Consider the following 22,500-nt stretch of genomic DNA (forward strand, 5'->3'; position numbering starts at 1 on the left):
CAAAGCTGCACAGGTAAGAAACACACACACACACTCTTCCTAAAAACATAATCTCACACACACACTATGTCATTCTGCTAGAGCTGATGGCATGTGTTGAAATGGTTATCTCTCTTTCACCCTTCTCTTTCTCTCTGTGTCTCTCCCTCTCTCTCTCTCGCTCTCTCTTTGTGTCTCTCTCCTTCTCTCTCTCTCCCTCTGTCCCCCTCTCTCTCTCTCTCCCTCTGTCCCCCTCTCTCTCTCTCTCTCTCACACAGCATCAAAGGCATTTGGAGCGAGAGAGAGAGAGAGAGAGAGAGAGAGGGAGAGAGGGAGGGAGGGAGAGAGAGAGAGGGAGAGAGAGAGGGAGAGGAGGGAGGGAGGGAGGGAGAGAGAGAGAGAGAGAGAGAGAGAGAGAGAGAGAGAGAGAGAGAGAGAGAGAGGGAGAGAAGGAGAGAGAGAGAGAGGGAGGGAGAGAGAGAGAGAGAGAGGGAGGGAGGGAGGGAGGGAGGGAGGGAGAGAGAGAGAGAGAGAGAGAGAGAGAGAGAGAGAGGGAGAGAGAGAGGAGGGAGAGAGAGAGAGAGAGAGAGGGAGGGAGAGAGGGAGGGGAGGGAGGGAGGGAGAGAGAGAGAGAGAGGAGGGAGAGAGAGAGACGTGTCAGAGAGATCGAGGCTGCCACGAGTTTTGCACACCTCTATGTGTTCGATGGCTAAAGTTCTCTGCTCAGAGAGAGCGACACTTCACATCGTTGAAACACACACACTCACACAATGCGTAGCACACAAAAACAGCACAGGCACACACACACACCTGTGAAAGTGTAGTCTCTGATGTTTATTAGATCTGTCCATCAGGCAAATCAACTAATGAGGTTGAAGAAGCCAGGATAAACATCCAGGAGGTGAGCCGTTAGGATTTAACGTGTTCAGGGTTAGACTCTTGCAGGAGCTCACCATGGCCACTGCCTGGTAAACCCACCTTCAGATAAATGAAGGAATTCATTTGTACCAGTCGGGTGTTGCTGAGAGTGAATAGCTGGCTCTGCTCGGTGCGTGAACAGTTGGATTACTGATCTGATGACAGTAAGTGGTGAGAAACACACTGAGGATGGCCTCAGATGACCTCAGTCTGTACCAGAGAGTGCAACTCTTATCAGTCACTGGATGTCTGCGCATCTCTCTCTCTCATATATATATATATATACACACACACACACACACACACACACACACACACACACACACACACACCATGACATCAGTTTTAGAGTGAGTACACCCCCCACCCCCAGCCCATTACATCAGTTACAGGGGTAACCACACACACACACACACACACACACACACCAGGACATCAGTTTTAGAGTGAGTACCCCCCCCCCCCCCCCATTACATCAGTTACAGGGGTAACCACACACACACACACACACACACATATATAGACACACACACACACACATATATACACACACACACACACACACACAAATGACGACAGTCAGAACAAGTACTCCAGTATGAATTAGGCTTTGTTAGCTGTCTGTTCACAGTGTCTGTTTTCCAGGAATGAAGAAAGCACCTCCATGACTTCTCCTTTATTCTCCAGGCGCTAATTTACGTACGTAAAGAGGAAGAAAGACCTAAACGTGAAATATATTTTTATTAACACAAAGACGGCACAACATTAACCACAGTGCTTTGCGTCATGGGCGTGTCCGACAGTCTGCGTGAATCCCCGGATGTGCGTTTGAGTGGGACAACGGGAGAGCGCGAGTCGCCGGAGAGTCGGTGAGGATGCGGCTTTATTCCGCTTTCACGCGTTTTGTGGACGTTCCGTAACGTTTATAAACACACGTGCCGATGTTTTGGTGCCGCTTCGCACGTGTCTCGTAGTCCGCTGGCGCGTCAGCGTCCTTCGCGGGGTAACGTTAGCTGACGCTAGCATGCTCGCGTTAATTACAGCCGCCGGGGAGACGTAACGTAGGCTCGTCAAACCCGTTCACCGGCTGGCCGCGCGCCGCAGCCCGAGCTCGGCTCCGGTTCGGGGTGAGGGTGCGAAGCGGCACGAGCGCCGCGACGCGTTTGTTCTCACGGACTGCGTGGGTTTTGCTCGCGTGCCCCGAGGCTAACCTGGCTAGCTCGCCCGGAAGGTCGCGAGCTTAAAGCGACGCGCCAGCAGCAGCAGCACCGCGAGGCAGCCCGTAAAAGCGAAAGTGTCCGTTTTTAACGAGAATGCATGAACTACCGGGCTCTAAAAGGTTACTGCGCTGAGCCTTAATAGCGTCGCAAAAATCCCAATCATTGTCTCATTGTTGCTCTGACACGGTTTGTCTCTCTCTCTCTCTCTCACACGCACACACACACGCAAACACAGGTAGAGCGCACAGTGCTACCCCGGCCATGCAGACGGTTAAGTGTGTGGTTGTGGGGGACGGCGCGGTGGGGAAGACCTGCTTGTTGATCTCCTACACCACCAACGCCTTCCCGGACGAGTACATCCCCACCGTGTTCGACAACTACAGCACCCAGACGTGCGTGGACGGGCGCGCCATTAGCCTCAACCTGTGGGACACGGCGGGCCAGGAGGAGTATGACCGCCTGCGGACCCTGTCCTACCCCCAGACTCATGTCTTCATCATCTGCTTCTCCGTGGTCAGCCCCTCGTCGCACGCCAACGTGCGTCACAAGTGGCACCCGGAGGTGAGCCACCACTGCCCTGGCGTGCCTGTCCTGCTCGTGGGCACCAAGCAGGACCTGCGCTCAGACCGCGAGACCCTGGAGAGGCTGCGGGAGCAGGGCCTGAGCCCCGCCACGGCCCAGCACGGCGCCGCGCTGGCGCGGAGCATTGGGGCCGTGCGCTACCTGGAGTGCTCCGCCCTGCTCCAGGAGGGGGTCCGCGAGGTGTTCCAGGAGGCTGTCAGAGCCGTGCTCTACCCCAACGCCAAGAAACACGCCAAAAAGTGTGTGCTCTTATAACCAGCAGACTTTGTGTGTGTGTGTGTGTGTGTACAAATGTGAGGTTTTTGTTCTTATTGTATAGTGTTTTTCACTATAATTTTGTATTCATACAGTAACTTGTGTATGTGTGTATGAATGCACAGCCAAATTGGTGGAACACAGACTGTTTCATTGCGAGAAGAGGCTGACTCTGTGTGTGTGTGTGTGTGTGTGTGTGTGTGTGTACACAAATTCCACGCACACACACACACAGGATGCGTAAGATAAAAGGTAGGCTGTGAGTGCGGACAGCAGATGTCCACAAGTCCAGAACCAACACATCAGCCTGCATAGTTGGAACCCGAGAGGAAAGGACACTTGTCCTTCAGCCCTGGACATTCTGATTGGATTCCGCCCTGGAGTCTGTGCCCTCTCCCCCTTATAATGTCACTGTATTTTGAAGCTTCCTATTGGCCCGCTTCAAGCCTGGTCACCAAAGAGCTGAGGCCAACTAGCTTTATGTTTCGGTTGTAACGTGGGGTTGTCTCTGATTTGCCAATCCTCAGTCCTGCCTTAATGATGTCACCTGCGTGAAGATGTCATGACCTACCAATGAAGTTTGACATCTCTGGTCAAGAGTCGAGTGCCTTCAGAACCAGAAAGTGCTTTTTAAACACTCGTCCCCCCCCCCCCATGTGCCTTCAGACTCAACCAATCCTCCCCCCGTATGCCTGATCTGGGAGCGGTTGTGATCCTCTGATCTTCATGGGCGTTTCAGACTTCTTTGCAGGTCTGTGAAACCCGATGTTTTAGATGGCCAAGCAGTTCTTGACACGACATGCCACAGGTAATTTACACCCCCACGTGTCTGCCTGGCGTGTAGTAACTGGGCGTGGGACTGTCTAGCCGGTCCATGGTTTCCCGCCATGCCAGATATGCGGTGTTCTTACTGGCTTGGCTCAGGAAGCTGGGGGCAGAGCCAAAAACATGGTGTGGATTTGTGTCCCTGAGGAATGGATTGAACTGTTCTGCTGTCAGCATGGAGATCTCAGTGTTTACATATTCTTCATGCTGCCTTACTGCTAGGAAATATTTCATTGTTCTATTAATAACTTTACACTACAACATTTCTGATGTACGAGCTGGTGATGAGAGATCGCTATGGCAACTAGTGTTCTCCTGTTGCATCCGCCTGATAGAGCAGTTAGTTAGGTTATAGGTCATGGGTTACAGTAAGGTCATACAACAAGGTCATAGGTTGAATTCCCAGAGAGCACACGCATGATAAATATATGCACTCTGGATAAGAGTGTATGCCTGATGACTTAAATGTAAACTGCGTAAATTTTACATTTACGTAAATGTAAACTCATGTACGCCATCAACCGGTCAGAAAACAAAAAACGTTGATGACGTACCATTAGATCTATTTGTTTGCATTACGCCGTGAGCCAGTGCCCTAATTAGAGCTGGGGGAAAAAACAACATAGATTTCTGTTCACACTACAGAGTGTGCATCGCACAAGCACTTCAGTCTCAGAAATCCACGTGTGAATGTGTTTACACACCAGGCCTGTCCACACTGCAGCATGTGTGTTGCATTCTCACCACTGCACAGACACTTGGTGCTTGCGCTCCAACTCTGCTCCCAGTACGCCTGCAACAGTGGTGCTAATGGGTTAGTACTGGTTCAGAAGGACGGGCCTCCGTCGACACCTTACTGGGGAACGTGCGGGGCTACGGGGAGTGAGCTTGTTGGACACCTGGTGTGTGTGGTCTGCGCTGAGAGGAGAGAGGAAGGGCGAGCGTGGGGAGGGAGACGTGGAGACAGACTCGTCTTCTCACGCATGGTCAGACGTCTAACCCAACTGAAGACCGGATCCTCTCTCTCTCGTGTTGTTGTTTTTTTATAACTAGGGTGCCAAATAAAAGAGTGTACTATTTATCACAAAGTGGAACCCAAAGCATAGTGAGAGTCAGGCCATTTGCACACGCACACACTAGTTGATTTTCAGGTATATCGACTGCCATCCTGTAACAAATAGAGCTGCTTGTTGCACTGCTCCGGTACCTGGTTAGCGTTTCTTCTCTGGGCGCGTCCCACTGGGTCAGGGTTAGGGTCAGTGGGGCCATTAATGCCCGTTCTGCCCCTGTCTTCCCATAGTCGTCTGCTGCATTTGCACACAAAAGACAACCACTCGTACAGAGTTGGGAGATTCTGGGGCGGGACTTTAAAGAGGAGTGTTGTCATGACAACAGAAGCATGTGTCATCATGTGAACATGAGAATAAAAACCCATTTTAAAGGTAAATAGTGGGTCACTTGTTTATTTTCTTTAATTTATCTCACGTGGGTGCGACTGGGACCGAGGGTTTAGGACATTCGGTCGACTCCAAATCCAGACCTCAGTTACAGTCCTGGGTTTCATAATCAAAGACTCATACTGCTGTGGGATAAGGGTGGAATATCTAATTCCTGGATGTTCAGGGCTGAGATTTGAATACCTGTGTACAAAAATAAACCACTAGTGGTTAGGAAATCCCAGACTGGAGTGTGTTCTGCTGTAAGTAGTGCGGTCATGTTCCACACCTGGGTGGGAACGAGGTGGGAAACAACACAGGATTGCACACAACTTAGTTGCAAGTTAGCGAGTCTCAGTTTCATGTATGTGTCTGCTGTAGTGTAGTCGTCACAGGGCAGCTTTTTCCCTCTGTGATGATAGAAGTGGCCAAACACTAACATCAGCATTACTCATTTAACCAACTGAATTACAAACCTGAGCCGGAATTCCAGTCGTGGTCCAGATTTGAACAGGACATGGCGATGACCCCCTACAGAACCTGAACACCAACTGGTAAATAATCGCCAGGCAGTTTTTAAAAAGCGAACTAAACTAATTATGTCAGGCAAAGGAAAAAAGAAAAAACCAAGAAAACTTTCTTCTTTTGCAGCCGTTTCGCCTAAACGGCGTCGCGGTGCTGATAAACCGCCGGCCAGCAGGTGGCGCCACATGAAGGGTTTCTTCTGAACCGGAAGTAAACCCCGCGGCGCAAGCAGTAAACACAAGCTAGCTGCGATTCAGAGCTTTTCGGTTAAGGTTAAGTTACTGTAGGTTTATTAAGGTCGCGGTCCATACTACAATCACGTAAACCTTTTTGTGCATGGTTTTTTTTTGTGTGCAAATGGAGACGTGTGCTGTTGAGACGTTGGCGCGCTGCTCGTAGCGGGGAGGCTGTACAGCGCCTCGGCTCGGCTCGGCCTGTAACTATAGCCCGCGGATTTGAGGCCTGCTGCGCAGAAATAACAGGAAAACAGGTCAGAAAGTTTGCAATTACAAGTGAAACGGTAAAGTTATGTAGCTCATGAGAATACGTAGCTGCTATTAGCGAAGTTTGTGCTTTGTGAGAGTTAAATGGTAAGGTAACGTTAGCGAGGTTACTAAACGTGAAGTAGGATTGAGCTTCTGTAACATATTCGTGTTTCTTCCAGTGTTATATGAGGCGCAAAGACTGGGGTTATACAGTAGGGTAATCGTTATTACGGTTATATTAACGACTTTCTGAACACGTTAAATGCCAGCAGAGCGAGTTTCGTTTTAAACACGGCGCGCTAAATGCTAGAGTGTCGAGTGGTTTTCACTGGTTTACTCCTGATTGGTTGATTGCCATTGTCCAGGATGTCAGACTCGGACAGTGAAGAGGACCAGGACCGGCCCTTCCACTTAACGGGCTTCCTGTTCGGAAACATTAACGAGGATGGGCAGCTGGAGGGCGATAGTGTCCTGGACACGGTGAGAGAGAGAGAGAGAGAGAGAGAGGGAGGAATGGAGGGATGAGAGGAATGGAGGGATGAGAGGGATGAGGGAGAGGAATGGAGGGATGAAGGATGAGAGGAATGGAGGGATGAGAGGGAGAGAAGAATGGAGGGATGAGAGAGGAAGGGAGGGATGAGAGGGAGAGGGAGGAATGGAGGGATGAGAGGAATGGAGGGATGAAGGATGAGAGGAATGGAGGGATGAGAGAGGAATGGAGGGATGAGAGGGGAATGGAGGGATGAGAGGGAGAGAGGAATGGAGGGATGAGAGGGAGAGGAATGGAGGGATGAGAGGGATGAGGGAGAGGAATGGAGGGATGAAGGATGAGAGGAATGGAGGGATGAGAGGAATGGAGGGATGAGAGGGAGAGAAGAATGGAGGGATGAGAGGGGAATGGAGGGATGAGAGGGAGAGAGGAATGGAAGGATGAGAGGGAGAGGGGAATGGAGGGATGAGAGGGAGAGGAATGGAGGGATGAGAGGGAGAGGAATGGCGGGATGAGAGGAATGGAGGGATGAGAGGGAGAGGAATGGAGGGATGAGAGGGAGGGATGAGAGGGAGAGAGGAATGGAGGGATGAGGGGAATGGAGGGATGAGAGGGAGGGGAATGGAGGGATGAGAGGGAGAGAGGAATGGAGGGATGAGAGGGATGAGGGAGAGGAATGGAGGGATGAAGGATGAGAGGAATGGAGGGATGAGAGGAATGGAGGGATGAGAGGGAGAGAAGAATGGAGGGATGAGAGGGGAATGGAGGGATGAGAGGGAGAGAGGAATGGAAGGATGAGAGGGAGAGGGGAATGGAGGGATGAGAGGGAGAGGAATGGAGGGATGAGAGGGAGAGGAATGGCGGGATGAGAGGAATGGAGGGATGAGAGGGAGAGGAATGGAGGGATGAGAGGGAGGGATGAGAGGGAGAGAGGAATGGAGGGATGAGGGGAATGGAGGGATGAGAGGGAGAGGAATGGAGGGATGAGAGGGAGGAATGGAGGGATGAGAGGGAGAGGAATGGCGGAATGGAGGGATGAGAGGGATGAGGGAGAGGAATGGAGGGATGAAGGATGAGAGGAATGGAGGGATGAGAGAGGAATGGAGGGATGAGAGGGAGAGAAGAATGGAGGGATGAGAGGGGAATGGAGGGATGAGAGGGAGAGAGGAATGGAGGGATGAGAGAGAGGGGAATGGAGGGATGAGAGGGATGAGGGAGAGGAATGGAGGGATGAAGGATGAGAGGAATAGAGGGATGAGAGAGGAATGGAGGGATGAGAGGGAGAGAAGAATGGAGGGATGAGAGGGGAATGGAGGGATGAGAGGGAGAGAGGAATGGAAGGATGAGAGGGAGAGGGGAATGGAGGGATGAGAGGGAGAGGAATGGAGGGATGAGAGGGAGAGAGGAATGGAGGGATGAGAGGGAGAGAGGAATGGAGGGATGAGAGAGGAATGGAGGGATGAGAGGGAGAGGAATGGCGGGATGAGAGGAATGGAGGGATGAGAGGGAGAGGAATGTGGATGAGAGGGAGGGATGAGAGGGAGAGAGGAATGGAGGGATGAGAGGGAAATGGAGGGATGAGAGGGAGAGGAATGGAGGGATGAGAGGGAGGGATGAGAGGGGAATGGGGGGATGAGAGGGGAATGGAGGGATGAGAGGGAGAGGAATGGAGGGATGAGAGGGAGGGATGAGAGGGAGAGAGGAATGGAGGGATGAGAGGGGAATGGGGGGATGAGAGGGAGAGGAATGGAGGGTTGAGAGGAATGGAGGGATGAGAGGGAGAGGAATGGAGGGATGAGAGGAATGGAGGGATGAGAGGCAGAGGAATGGAGGGATGAGAGGAATGGAGGGATGAGAGGCAGAGGAATGGAGGGAGAGAGGAATGGAGGGATGAGAGGGGAATGGAGGGATGAGGGGAATGGAGGGATGAGAGGAATGGAGGGATGAGAGAGGAATGGAGGGATGAGAGGGAGAGAGGAATGGAGGGATGAGAGGGAGAGAGGAATGGAGGGATGAGAGGGAGGGATGAGAGGGAAATGGAGGGATGAGAGGAATGGAGGGATGAGAGGAATGAAGGGATGAGAGGGAGAGGAATGGAGGGATGAGAGGGGAATGGAGGGATGAGAGGGGAATGGAGGGATGAGAGGAATGGAGGGATGAGAGGAATGGAGGGATGAGAGGGAGAGAGGAATTGAGGGATGAGAGAGGAATGGAGGGATGAGAGGAATGGAGGGATGAGAGGGAGAGAGGAATTGAGGGATGAGAGGGAGAGAGGAATGGAGGGATGAGAGGGACAGAGAGGGAGAGAGAGGAATGCAAAACAGTGAGACAGATGGTGAGAGAGGCAGATGAAAAAGCAGAAGTACTGAGTGTAATGTGAAGCTCCCCCTGTGTGTCAGGAGTCTAAGAAGCACCTGGCTGGTTTGGGCTCTCTGGGTCTGGGCGCGCTCATTACAGAGATCACAGCTACTGAGGACGACACAGCCGAGCAGGACCGGGACCAAAGCAGTACCGACGCTGACGGTCCGTGTGTGCGCACACGAGTGGTCATTATGATTGCTCCTGTTTGCCATTATATGTACTTGTGTAATTATGCTGGTGCCTGTAAAGTAAATAAGCAAATTAATAGTAGTTTCATTTTAAAAAAGACATTTTATATGGTAAAATTACACATGTAACTCCAGTGTTGTTGATCCAACATATTTTTGTGTGTACTTATGCATGCATGCATGTATATAAATTGTGTGTGTATGTGCGTGTGTAGGCTGGGTTAAAAGCACAGAAGATGCTGTGGATTATTCTGATATCAGTGAAGTTGCCGAAGATGAAACTCGCAAATACAGACAGGCCATGGGAACTCTACAACTCTCCCACAGAACAGGTACACACACACAGCTCTCCCACAGAGCAGGTACACACACACACACACACACACACACACACACACACACACACAGCTCTCCCACAGAGCAGGTACACACACACACACACACACACACACACACACAGCTCACCCACAGAACAGGTACACACACAGCTCTCCCACAGAGCAGGTACACACACACACACACACAGCTCTCCCACAGAGCAGGTATACACACACACACACACACAGCTCTCCCACAGAGCAGGTATACACACACACACACACACACACAGCTCTCCCACAGAGCAGGTACCCAAATACGGGGGACTCTTACCAACTCCCACAGAACAGGTACACACACACAGCTCTCCCACAGAGCAGGTACACACACACACACACACACACTCTCCCCAGAGCAGTATACACACACACACACAAGTACACACACAGCTCTCCCACAGAGCAGGTACACACACAACACACACACACACACACACAGCTCTCCCACAGAGCAGGTACACACACACACACACACACAGCTCTCCCACAGAGCAGGTACACACACACACACACACACACAGCTCTCCCACAGAGCAGGTACACACACACACACACACACACACAGCTCTCCCACAGAGCAGGTACACACACACACACACACACAGCTCTCCCACAGAGCAGGTACACACACACACACAGCTCTCCCACAGAGCAGGTACACACACACACACACACAGCTCTCCCACAGAGCAGGTACACACACACACACACACACACAGCTCTCCCACAGAGCAGGTACACACACACACACACACACACAGCTCTCCCACAGAGCAGGTACACACACACACACACACACACACACAGCTCTCCCACAGAGCAGGTACACACACACACACACACACACACAGCTCTCCCACAGAGCAGGTACACACACACACACACACACACACACAGCTCTCCCACAGAGCAGGTACACACACACACACACACACACACAGCTCTCCCACAGAGCAGGTACACACACACACACAGCTCTCCCACAGAGCAGGTACACACACACACACACACACACAGCTCTCCCACAGAGCAGGTACACACACACACACACACAGCTCTCCCACAGAGCAGGTACACACACACACACACACAGCTCTCCCACAGAGCAGGTACACACACACACACAGCTCTCCCACAGAGCAGGTACACACACACACGCACACAGCTCTCCCACAGAGCAGGTACACACACACACACACACACAGCTCTCCCACAGAGCAGGTACACACACACACACACACACAGCTCTCCCACAGAGCAGGTACACACACACACACACAGCTCTCCCACAGAGCAGGTACACACACACACACACAGCTCTCCCACAGAGCAGGTACACACACACACACACACACAGCTCTCCCACAGAGCAGGTACACACACACACACACACACACAGCTCTCCCACAGAGCAGGTACACACACACACAGCTCTCCCACAGAGCAGGTACACACACACACACACACACACACAGCTCTCCCACAGAGCAGGTACACACACACACACACACACACACACACACACACAGCTCTCCCACAGAGCAGGTACACACACACACACACACACACAGCTCTCCCACAGAGCAGGTACACACACACACACACACACACACAGCTCTCCCACAGAGCAGGCGCACACACACACACAGCTCTCCCACAGAGCAGGTATACACACACACACACACACACACAGCTCTCCCACAGAGCAGGTATATACACACACACACACACACACACACAGCTCTCCCACAGAGCAGGTACACACACACACACACACACACACACACACAGCTCTCCCACAGAGCAGGTACACACACACACACACAGCTCTCCCACAGAGCAGGTACACACACACACACACACAGCTCTCCCACAGAGCAGGTACACACACACACACACACACACACACACACACAGCTCTCCCACAGAGCAGGTACACACACACACACACACACAGCTCTCCCACAGAGCAGGTACACACACACACACACACACAGCTCTCCCACAGAGCAGGTACACACACACACACACACACAGCTCTCCCACAGAGCAGGTACACACACACACACACACACAGCTCTCCCACAGAGCAGGTACACACACACACACACACACACACACAGCTCTCCCACAGAGCAGGTACACACACACACACACACACACACAGCTCTCCCACAGAGCAGGTACACACACACACACACACACACACAGCTCTCCCACAGAGCAGGTACACACACACACACACACACAGCTCTCCCACAGAGCAGGTACACACACACACACACACACACACACAGCTCTCCCACAGAGCAGGTACACACACACACACAGCTCTCCCACAGAGCAGGTACACACACACACACAGCTCTCCCACAGAGCAGGTACACACACACACACAGCTCTCCCACAGAGCAGGTACACACACACACACAGCTCTCCCACAGAGCAGGTACACACACACACACAGCTCTCCCACAGAGCAGGTACACACACACACACAGCTCTCCCACAGAGCAGGTACACACACACACACAGCTCTCCCACAGAGCAGGTATACACACACACACACACACACACACACACACAGCTCTCCCACAGAGCAGGCGCACACACACACACAGCTCTCCCACAGAGCAGGTATACACACACACACACACACAGCTCTCCCACAGAGCAGGCACACACACACACACGCTAGTGCGCACGTGTGTATGTGTGTGTTTGTATGTATCTGTGTCTGTCTGTGTGTTTGTGTGTGTAGATGATGATGATGATGACTATGATGCTGACTGTGAGGACATCGATGCCAAACTCATGCCGCCCCCACCTCCACCGAGTCTGCCAATCAGCACCAAGAAAGATGACCCTCCCAGCCAGACCACCAATGGTGAGAGACCTCTCACTGGTCCATGAGTGTGTGTGTAGGTATATGTGTGTAACTGTGTGTGGATGTGTGTAATGTCAGCTCTATTATAATTGCCTTATTCCCCCCCCAAGTGGCTGATGAAGCAGACGGTATCATCCTGCCCTCTATAATTGCTCCCTCTGCGGGGGAGAAGGCGGAGTTTAGCAGCTCCTCTGACAGTGAGAGTGAAAGTGACCGGCCACCACCTAGTGGAGGGGTGGGACCTGAAGGTGCGCTCACCCTGCCGTTGGCTGGGATCATGAAGAAGGACGCAGCTAAATCACTACCTGGGGTTACGGAGCTGTTCCCTGAATTCAGGCCAGGCAAGGTAATCAAGTTGGGCACAAACACACACACACACACAGCTCTTTACTGAGTGATGATGAAAGAGTTTTATGGAACCCCCCTCTGCGTTCATGTAGCAGTCTGATAGGGACGTTTAATCCTGCCGTGCACTTTTAAAGGTGCAGTCAGTGACTTCATGCTGTAGTGTAGAATCACTCTTAAAGGTACAGTCATTGGTTTTAGAGCTTCAAAACTGTTACATTAGATTAGTTTTACAAGTGAAAGTAGGTTTAACCTGTGCAAACAAACTTATGTACACATCTCTCTCTCTCTCTCCTCGCGCTCTCTCGCTCTCTCTCTCCTCTCGCTCTCTCTCTCCCCCCTCCCCCCAGGTCCTGCGGTTCCTGCGTTTGTTCGGGCCAGGGAAGAACATGCCATCTGTGTGGCGCAGTGCCAGGAGGAAAAGGAAGAGGAAACACAAAGAGACCCATGCAGACACACCCACTGCAGATGGCCAATCACATGCCCCTGAGGGTGGGGTTGAGAAGAAGTCTGGCTGGGACTATGAGTATGCTCCTCCCCCACCACCAGAACAATGTCTGTCAGATGATGAGGTAATGAAGCAGCGCTAAAAGCATACAGGTTCTCTCTCTCCCTCCCTCCCTCTCTCTTTCATTCAGTCTCTCTGTCTACCTCCCTCTCTCTTTCTTATGAATTCTGTTGTAATAATGAAATGGAAAAGAACTGTAACTGATATGAAGTGATAACTGGAAGAAGTAAAGAGAGAGAGAAGCAGAAGAAGCAAAATAATAATAATAATAATAATAATAATAATAATAAGGAGGGAAATGCATGAAGGTGTTTAGAAACTGGGCAATATATCCTGTGTGTGCCCGTGTGTGCCCGTGTGCGTGCGCCCGTGTGCGTGCGCCCGTGTGTGTGTGTGTGTGCCCGTGTGTGTGTGCCCGTGTGTGTGTGTGTGTGCCCGTGTGTGTGTGTGTGTGCCCGTGTGTGTGTGTGCGCCCGTGTGTGTGTGTGCGCCCGTGTGTGTGTGTGCGCCCGTGTGTGTGTGTGCGCCCGTGTGTGTGTGTGCGCCCGTGTGTGTGTGTGCGCCCGTGTGTGTGTGTGCGCCCGTGTGTGTGTGTGCGCCCGTGTGTGTGTGTGCGCCCGTGTGTGTGTGCGCCCGTGTGTGTGTGCGCCCGTGTGTGTGTGCGCCCGTGTGTGTGTGCGCCCGTGTGTGTGTGTGCGCCCGTGTGTGTGTGTGCGCCCGTGTGTGTGCGCCCGTGTGTGTGTGTGTGTCCGTGTGTGTGTGCCCGTGTCCGTGTGCGAGTGAGTGTGAGTGCGATGGCAGGCAGATACATATCTTTAGATAGACACTTCAAGTTGGGCTGGATCATCTCAGACTCAGCGAAGTAAATTTGATGAATTTGATCAAATGTTTCAGCTTGTCTGTCGTCCCTCTCTGACTGGCTCTGTGTCCTCGTCCCTAGATTACGATGATGGCTCCGGTGGAGAGCAAGTCCCTGCAGGTCCTGGGCGAGGGGGACCAGGCGTGCGAGAGCCGTCCTCGAGTGGCGGAGTGGCGGTTCGGTCCGGCCCAGCTCTGGTACGACATGCTGGGCGTCCCGGAGGACGGTGCCGGCTTCCGCTACGGCTTCAGGCTCAGGCAGGAAGTGGCCACGGACACCACAGACTCCACGGAGATGGCCCACGTACAACCGCCGGACGCTGCGCACGCAAGCCTCGCGACACACAGCCCAGACACTGAACAAGACCAGGAGCAGGACACCAGAGTGGAGGTCAGGACAGGTGGCTCTATGTGGAGGTGGTGTTGGAGAGTGGGTGTGGGTGGATGTGTGCGTCTATGACGGTTGGTGCTTTGGTGTGGGTGTATGCATCTGTGACGCTGTGGGTGGATGTATGCGTCCGTGCGTGTGTGGGGGGGGGTGTGTGCGTCTGTGTGGGTGTGCATGTGTCGGGGAGGGGGGGGGTGTGAGCACCTTTTGATTATAAGGATTATATGAGCTGATTGTGATGTAATTGTGGTTGTGCGCGTGTGTGGTTGTGTGTGCGGTTGTGCGCGTGTATGTGTACTTTAGGAGGTTGACATAACCAAGTTGGAGGACGAGCTCTTTCTGATGATCACTCAGCTACAGTGGGAAGATGACATCATCTGGAACGGCGAGGATGTGAAACACAAGGGCACCAAAACCCAGCGAGCCAGTCTGGCAGGGTGGCTGCCATCCAGCATGACCCGCAACGCCAACGCTTACAACGCACAGCAGGGTCCGAGCACGCATGCGCGCGTGCACACACACACACACACACAGACATGCGCTTATGAACCACAGCAGGGTCCCAACACACACAGACAGCACTCACATGTATGTACGCACTAAAATACATTCACACATAATTTCACACACACACACACACAAACACACTCTGCCATACCAACATATGCACACAAAACAAAGGTGTGTGTGTGTGTGTGTGTGTGTGTGTGTGTGTGTGTAGGTCTCAGTCGTAGTAATTCCCAGCTGGTGCCCCAGACTCCGCCCCCTCTAGTCAAAATTCCATCCATAACCGGATCCAAACGGGACAAACACAGTCATGACCAACAAGGTGAAGTTTCCTTCTTTTCTGTACTCTTCATTTTAAAAAGGAAGGTCAAAGTTCTTACTGTGTGTGTGTGTGTGTGTGTGTGTGTGTGTGTGTGTGTGTGTGTGTGTGTGTGTGTGTGTGTGTGTGTGTGTGTGTGTGTGTGTGTAGTTTCTCATGAGGACGACGCTCCATGGTATTCCATTTTTCCAATCGATAATGAGGAGTTGGTGTATGGGCGCTGGGAAGACAACATCATCTGGGATGACCAGAGCATGGAACACATCCTGTTGCCCCCTGTGCTGACCCTTGACCCCAACGATGAGAACATCATTCTGGGTACAGAACCTTTAACCTACAACTTTTTCTCCATGGTGCCTTTCCGCTCATTCATGATTCAACAACAACAATGAGCACTATTACGCCCTCTAGACTCGGACGCGATCATTTATAAACTGTTATGTCCTCTAGACTCGGACGCGATCATTTATAAACTGTTATGTCCTCTAGACTCGGACGCGATCATTTATAAACTGTTATGCCCTCTAGACTCGGACGCGATCATTTATAAACTGTTATGCCCTCTAGACTCGGACGCGATCATTTATAAACTGTTATGTCCTCTAGACTCGGACGCGATCATTTATAAACTGTTATGTCCTCTAGACTCGGACGCGATCATTTATAAACTGTTATGCCCTCTAGACTCGCACGCGATCATTTATAAACTGTTATGTCCTCTAGACTCAGACGCGATCATTTATAAACTGTTATGCCTTCTAGACTCAGACGCGATCATTTATAAACTGTTATGCCCTCTAGACTCGCACGCGATCATTTATAAACTGTTATGCCCTCTAGACTCGCACGCGATCATTTATAAACTGTTATGTCCTCACTGACCATAAACAAACATATCACAGAAACTAAAATGACAGGTCACCGCTACTGATCCTGTTCCAGAAAGAAAACTAACCCAAACCATGACATATCAGTAGTTTGTTATGCTGCTGGGAGCCAATAGTCTGTAGGCCATGACAGAAGACCGGCGGCCGAGTGCAGGAACAAACATCACATTAAACCTCCCGCCAGAGCATACAGGCGGAGTCATCAACGGCACCAGAACAACCACCTGTGAGCAAACTGTCAACAAAGAAATGAACAAAACGCCAAACGTGATGTCTCTCTGTGTGTGTGTCTACAGAGATCCCTGATGAGAAGGAAGAGAGGACGTCTCACTCTCCGTCGAAAGAGAACAAGAAAGAAACGGCACTGAAGAAAAGCCGAATTCTGCTGGGCAAGACTGGAGTGATTAAAGAGGAGCCCCAGCAGGTGGGGGCCGAGTTATTAAAGAGGGCGGGGTTATTAAAGAGGAGCCCCAGCAGGTGGGGGCCGAGTTATTAAAGAGGGCGGGGTTATTAAAGAGGAGTGTGTGTTTGTGTGTGTGTGTGTGTGTGTGTGTGTGTGTGTGTGTGTGTGTGTGTGTGTGTGCGCATGTACGGGTTTTCTATAGAACATGTCCCAGCCAGAAGTGAAAGATCCATGGAATCTGTCCAATGATGAGTTCTACTACCCTAAGCAGCAAGGACTTAGGGGCACGTTTGGAGGCAACATCATCCAGGTAGGGCAACAGAACATGGATACAGAAAAATTGCATATAATACACAATGACATCACAATACACATTTCTACATATGGTACACAATGGTGTTGGAGTACAGATCTCCTCTACAACATCACAATCCACATGTCTACGTATGACACGCAACAGCATCACAAGCCACGTCTCCTCTATGTATGACGCGCAACGACATCACAATAAGCATAAGGTATCCGTCAGCTGTTGCCATGGCGCTGACTAGCCTCTCTCTCTCTCCAGCACTCCATTCCTGCGGTGGAGCTGAGGCAGCCCTTCTTCCCCACCCACATGGGGCCCATGAAACTGCGCCAGTTCCATCGGCCCACGCTGAAGAAGTATTCGTTCGGCGCTCTGTCCCAGCCAGGCCCACACTCAGTGCAGCCTCTGCTCAAACACATCAAGAAGAAAGCCAAGGTGTGTGTGTGTGTGTGTGTGTGTGTGTGTGTGTGTGTGTGTGTGTGTGTGTGTGTGTGTGTGTGTGTGTATCACACGTCTGGGTGTGATCAATGCCATTACCTCATGTCCATCCACGCCAGCATTGCCACTAGCCCCGCCCCTTTAGACCAGATGCTGCTGGCCCTGCCCCTTTAAACCAGACGCTGCTGGGTGGCCCCGCCCCTATAGACCAGACGCTGCTGGCTTGCCCCGCCCCTTTAGACCAGACGCTGCTGGCTAGCCCCGCCCCTTTAGACCAGACGCTGCTGGCTGGCCCCGCCCCTTTAGACCAGACGCTGCTGGCTGGCCCCGCCCCTTTAGACCAGATGCTGCTGGCTGGCCCCACCCCTTTAGACCAGACGCTGCTGGGTGGCCCCGCCCCTTTAGACCAGACGCTGCTGGCTGGCCCCGCCCCTTTAGACCAGACGCTGCTGGCTGGCCCCGCCCCTTTAGACCAGACGCTGCTGGCTTGCCCCGCCCCTTTAGACCAGACGCTGCTGGCTGGCCCCGCCCCTTTAGACCAGACGCTGCTGGCTGGCCCCGCCCCTTTAGACCAGACGCTGCTGGCTGGCCCCAGTTTCAGCCCTGAAGTTGTTGGGACTTTGACATCCGTCCTTCTCTCCTAAAACGTTCCAGTCTGGATCTGCCATCCTTCATTATCTTTTCCTTTCTAAGAGTTTGGAAACCAAACAAAGGTGTTTCAGTTCCTCTCTAGTTTTGGTGTGCATTTCAGTATAGGACCTACCTTTCCTGAGGTAAAGCAGGACATCCTGCTGACTGTGGACTCAGGACAGTGTGTGGTTTTTATCTTGCTGTATGTAAGGTCAGCACGGGACATGGCAGACCTCGCTGTCCATTCGGGCCGTAGAAGCACGTCGTAGCGCCCAGGGAGGGAGAGGAGAGGGGGAGGGAGGGGTAGAGAGAGACTCTCTGCCTCTCTTCTGGTTGCCCTTTGAGGTTTTGTTCTTTGTAGTTCACTCTACAGTGTGGATCGCTGCTATAGCTGATCTTCAGACTATAGATCTTCTACACTCCTCCCCTCTCTCACTTTATCACACATGTTGATTTACTGGTGTGAACTGTAATAACATCAAAGTTAACAGAATTCTTAATGACACCCCCCCTCTCTCTCCCTCTCTCTCCCTCTCTCTCTCTCTCCCTCCCTCTCTCTCTCTCTCTCTCTCTCTCCCTCCCTCTCTCTATCTCTCTCCCTCCCTCTCTCTCTCTCTCTCTCTCTCTCTCCCTCTCTCTATCTCTCTCTCTCTCTCCCTCTCTCTATCTCTCTCTCTCTCTCCCTCTCTCCCTCTCTCTCTCTCCCTCCCTCCCTCTCTCTATCTCTCTCTCTCTCTCCCTCCCTCTCTCTATCTCTCTCCCTCCCTCTCTCTCTCTCTCTCTCTCTCTCTCTCTCTCTCTATCTCTCTCCCTCTCTCCCTCTCTCTCTCTCCCTCCCTCTCTCTCTCTCTCTCCCTCCCTCTCTCTCTCTCTCTCCCTCCCTCCCTCTCTCCCTCTCCCCCCCCTCTCTCTCTCTCCCTCTCCAGATGCGGGAGCAGGAGCGTCAGGCGTCTGGAGGAGGTGACATGTTCTTCATGCGCACGGCACAGGACCTGACGGGGAAGGACGGGGACCTGATTCTGGCTGAGTACAGCGAGGAATACCCGCCCCTCATTCTGCAAGTCGGCATGGCGACCAAAGTCAAGAACTACTACAAGAGAGTGAGTCTCACATTCAGGGGCGGGGCTTAAACAGCTTTGCTGGAGCAGGACGATATCAAACATCAGTAAGCCTGCCGGTCCAGCAGGGGGCGGCGGTGAGTGGGACTGAAGCTCTAAGTGTTTGTGATGAAGTTTCTGAAGGGACTGAAGCTTCTGATGTGTGTGTGTGTGTGTGTGTGTGTGTGTGTGTGTGTGTGTGTGTAGAAGCCAGGTAAAGATCCCGGTGCTCCTGACTGTAAATATGGAGAGACTGTGTACTGCCACACATCTCCTTTCCTGGGCTCACTACACCCTGGACAACTGCTGCAGGTACATTTGCGCACACACACACACACGCCCTATTACATTACCACATTATATTCTGTTGTTTTCTAAATGTGCTTGGGATAGTTCTGGCTTTCTTAAAATAGCAGTTGTATAACATTACCACTATAGGACCTGGGTGGGGCAGGTGGGGTTCTTCTTGGTGGGGTTGTGTGAGGGTAGTCGTGTTCCCTCCTCACAGACGCCAGGGGCCAGAAACGCCAGAAACTCTTCACAAACATCTACTAGTCCTTATAGGAAGAGTACAGTGTGTGTGTGTGTGCGTCTCCGTCAGGCCTTTGAGAACAACCTGTTCCGAGCTCCTATATACCTGCACAAGATGCCGGAGACAGACTTCCTGATCATCCGGACCAGACACGGCTACTTTATCCGGGAGGTGCTGGACATATTTGTGGTCGGGCAGGAGTGTCCACTTTACGAAGTACCAGGACCCAACTCCAAACGCGCCAACACACACATCCGAGACTTCCTACAGGTAAAACCACACACTCCGTACACACTTCAAATGCGCCAACGCACACATCCGAGACTTCCTACAGGTAACGAGCACATGCGCTCCGTACACACTTCAAATGCGCCAACACACACATCCGAGACTTCCTACAGCTAACACACTCGCGCACACACACTCTCCAAACGCGCCAACACACACATCTGAGGTTTCCTAACGTGCACACGCACTCCGTACACACTCCTGTCAAAACTCACACACTCACTTCAAACAAAACTTGCACTCCATCAGGACAAAAACCCCCACTTTTTTACATTCGCAGTGCTCGTTTGTTTATGTGTCTCTCTCTCTCTCTCTCTCTCTCTCTCTCTCTAGGTGTTCATCTATCGTTTGTTCTGGAAGAGTAAGGACCGGCCCCGACGTATTCGGATGGAGGACATCAAGAAAGCCTTCCCCTCCCACTCTGAGAGCAGCATTCGCAAACGCCTTAAACTCTGTGCAGACTTCAAACGCACGGGTGTGCACACACTCACGCACGTGTACAGACACACACGATCCTGGGTTCTTCCACTTTATTAATATTATAACTTATTATAACCTCTGTGGGAAGATGTTTAAGTGTGCGTGTGCACTCTTGTATGGGTGAGTATGCGTCGCTGTTCAGGTGTGTGTTTGTGTGCGTGTGGAAGGATCAAAGAACAAGACAGGAAAGAAGTAAGACAGGAACAGGACGTACAGGAGAATGCAACTAGATATTAAATCTTCCCTCCAATCGCAAGAGTCCTAATTAAATCTCCTCTCATGTATGGTTCCAGACAATTTAGCTTAGCACATTCAGTGGCAGTCTATAGGATCAGCTAGCACTGCCGTAGTCAGGCTTAGCCACTCCCCCATCCAATCACCTGGCAAGCCTTTTTCTAAAGCCCCTCCCACCACACACACACACACACACACACACACACACACACACACACACACAGACTTAGCATGCGCTAACACTAGGGGGCAGCAGAAGCGAGAAGTGGTCAGTCTTTTCCTGTAGGTCAGGTGGATTTCCACAGCGTGTATTTGGAATTTTTTTCAGTTTTATGCAAAGTAGATGTGATGCAGGGAACTGCCAAACCAATCATACGGTACAGTTTCCTGTCATCCCAAGTCCCTATTCCTGTATATTTGATGGTCCTGCAAGAAGCAGGAAGTCTTTGCTTTAATGGTAATTAAAGTGGTTCATTGTGTGCACTTTCTCTCTCTTACTCATAATCGCTCACGTCTCTGCCCCCCCCCCCCCCCCCCCCCACCGTCTCTCACTCAGGTATGGACTCTAACTGGTGGGTCCTAAAGCCTGATTTTCGGCTGCCTACAGAAGAGGAGATCAGGGCCGTGGTCTCTCCTGAACAGTGCTGCTCTTACTACAGCATGCTGGTGGCAGAGCAGAGGCTAAAGGTACACACACACATATATACACATACACACACACACACACACACCTCCGTCTCTCACTAATGTGTGTGTGTGTGTGTGTCTTTCCAAGGATGCAGGTTATGGTGAGAAGTCTTTCTTTGCTCCGGAGGAGGAGAATGAGGAGGACTTCCAGATGAAGATAGATGATGAGGTCATTGCAGGGAAACACTTGTGGTGTTTGGGTTTGAGCCCCTAGCTGAGAGTTGTTATTTGAACGTGTGTGTGTGCAGGTGCGCACAGCTCCGTGGAACACTACGCGAGCTTTCATCGCAGCTATGAAGGGAAAATGTCTACTGGAGGTCACCGGGGTCGCCGACCCCACAGGCTGTGGAGAAGGGTTCAGCTACGTCAAAGTACCAAACAAACCCACCCAGCAGAAGGTATCTCTCACACACACACCATTTAGGACCGCATGCACACTTTGTCACACACACAGGATATGTGCACACAGATACGGCTATGTATGCATGTGTGTGTGTGTGTGTGTGTGTGTGTGTGTGTGTGTGTGTGTCAGGATGAGCGCGAGCCCCAACCTGTGAAGAAGACAGTCACAGGGACAGACGCTGATCTGAGACGCTTGTCACTCAAAAACGCCAAACAACTCCTGCGCAAGTTTGGTGTGCCAGAGGAAGAGGTAACCTATCTATACTGATCAATATTGCCGATAATGGATCAATACTGCCTTACTGATCGATACAACTGATAACGATCAATACTGATCAACACTGCCTTACCAATCAGTACCGATCAATACTGCTAATAACCAATCAATACTGCCAATAATGGAGCAATACTGATCAACATCTATCAATAATGTTGACAAAGTCAATAATGTCAATACTGACAATAACTGATCAATAGTGAGCAATGCTGCTGATAACCAATCCATACTGGTCAAGATTGTCCATAACCGATCAGTACTGGTCAATACTGTCAATAACCGATTAATACTGATCAATACTGCCTTACAGATCACCCATTATCAGGCATGATAACTGTGTGTGTGTGTGTGTGTGTGTGTAGATTAAGAAGCTCTCCCGCTGGGA

The 22,500-nt window shown here is 51.5% G+C and overlaps 2 protein-coding genes across 3 annotated transcripts in view; both read left to right on the top strand.

The window, feature by feature from the left end:
- The window catches only part of rhogc (ras homolog gene family, member Gc), a 14,471-nt gene extending 9,245 nt beyond the window's left edge, over window positions 1-5,226 (top strand). Inside the window, exons 10-12 of one of the 2 annotated variants that reach the window (XM_081718607.1) lie at window positions 1-13; window positions 2,353-2,938; window positions 3,190-5,226. The exon at window positions 1-13 is cut by the window's left edge and continues 155 nt beyond it. In XM_081718607.1, coding sequence (XP_081574733.1) covers window positions 1-13; window positions 2,353-2,938; window positions 3,190-3,217 — 627 coding nt within the window. In that variant the 3' untranslated portion in view covers window positions 3,218-5,226. Of the gene's footprint in view, window positions 14-2,352 lie in introns of both variants that reach the window. The other variant, XM_081718608.1, reaches the window with a different exon arrangement.
- Window positions 5,227-5,941: 715 nt separating this feature from the next.
- Window positions 5,942-22,500, top strand: part of taf1 (TAF1 RNA polymerase II, TATA box binding protein (TBP)-associated factor) — a 31,487-nt gene continuing 14,928 nt past the window's right edge. Inside the window, exons 1-23 of the mRNA XM_035527160.2 lie at window positions 5,942-6,230; window positions 6,591-6,705; window positions 9,115-9,238; window positions 9,480-9,596; window positions 12,403-12,528; window positions 12,639-12,874; window positions 13,224-13,445; window positions 14,322-14,630; window positions 14,931-15,117; window positions 15,349-15,456; window positions 15,604-15,771; window positions 16,637-16,764; window positions 16,946-17,053; window positions 17,312-17,485; window positions 19,045-19,218; window positions 19,423-19,527; window positions 19,817-20,017; window positions 20,369-20,510; window positions 21,306-21,436; window positions 21,525-21,605; window positions 21,685-21,834; window positions 21,969-22,088; window positions 22,478-22,500. The exon at window positions 22,478-22,500 is cut by the window's right edge and continues 153 nt beyond it. Of these exons, the coding sequence (XP_035383053.1) occupies window positions 6,592-6,705; window positions 9,115-9,238; window positions 9,480-9,596; window positions 12,403-12,528; window positions 12,639-12,874; window positions 13,224-13,445; window positions 14,322-14,630; window positions 14,931-15,117; window positions 15,349-15,456; window positions 15,604-15,771; window positions 16,637-16,764; window positions 16,946-17,053; window positions 17,312-17,485; window positions 19,045-19,218; window positions 19,423-19,527; window positions 19,817-20,017; window positions 20,369-20,510; window positions 21,306-21,436; window positions 21,525-21,605; window positions 21,685-21,834; window positions 21,969-22,088; window positions 22,478-22,500 (3,248 nt within the window). The 5' untranslated portion in view covers window positions 5,942-6,230; window position 6,591. The remainder of the gene's footprint in view (window positions 6,231-6,590; window positions 6,706-9,114; window positions 9,239-9,479; window positions 9,597-12,402; window positions 12,529-12,638; window positions 12,875-13,223; window positions 13,446-14,321; window positions 14,631-14,930; window positions 15,118-15,348; window positions 15,457-15,603; window positions 15,772-16,636; window positions 16,765-16,945; window positions 17,054-17,311; window positions 17,486-19,044; window positions 19,219-19,422; window positions 19,528-19,816; window positions 20,018-20,368; window positions 20,511-21,305; window positions 21,437-21,524; window positions 21,606-21,684; window positions 21,835-21,968; window positions 22,089-22,477) is intronic.

Source organism: Electrophorus electricus, chromosome 8 (genome assembly GCF_041902795.1).
Source record: "Electrophorus electricus isolate QZ-2024a chromosome 8, ASM4190279v1, whole genome shotgun sequence".
NCBI classification, from domain to species: domain Eukaryota; kingdom Metazoa; phylum Chordata; class Actinopteri; order Gymnotiformes; family Gymnotidae; genus Electrophorus; species Electrophorus electricus.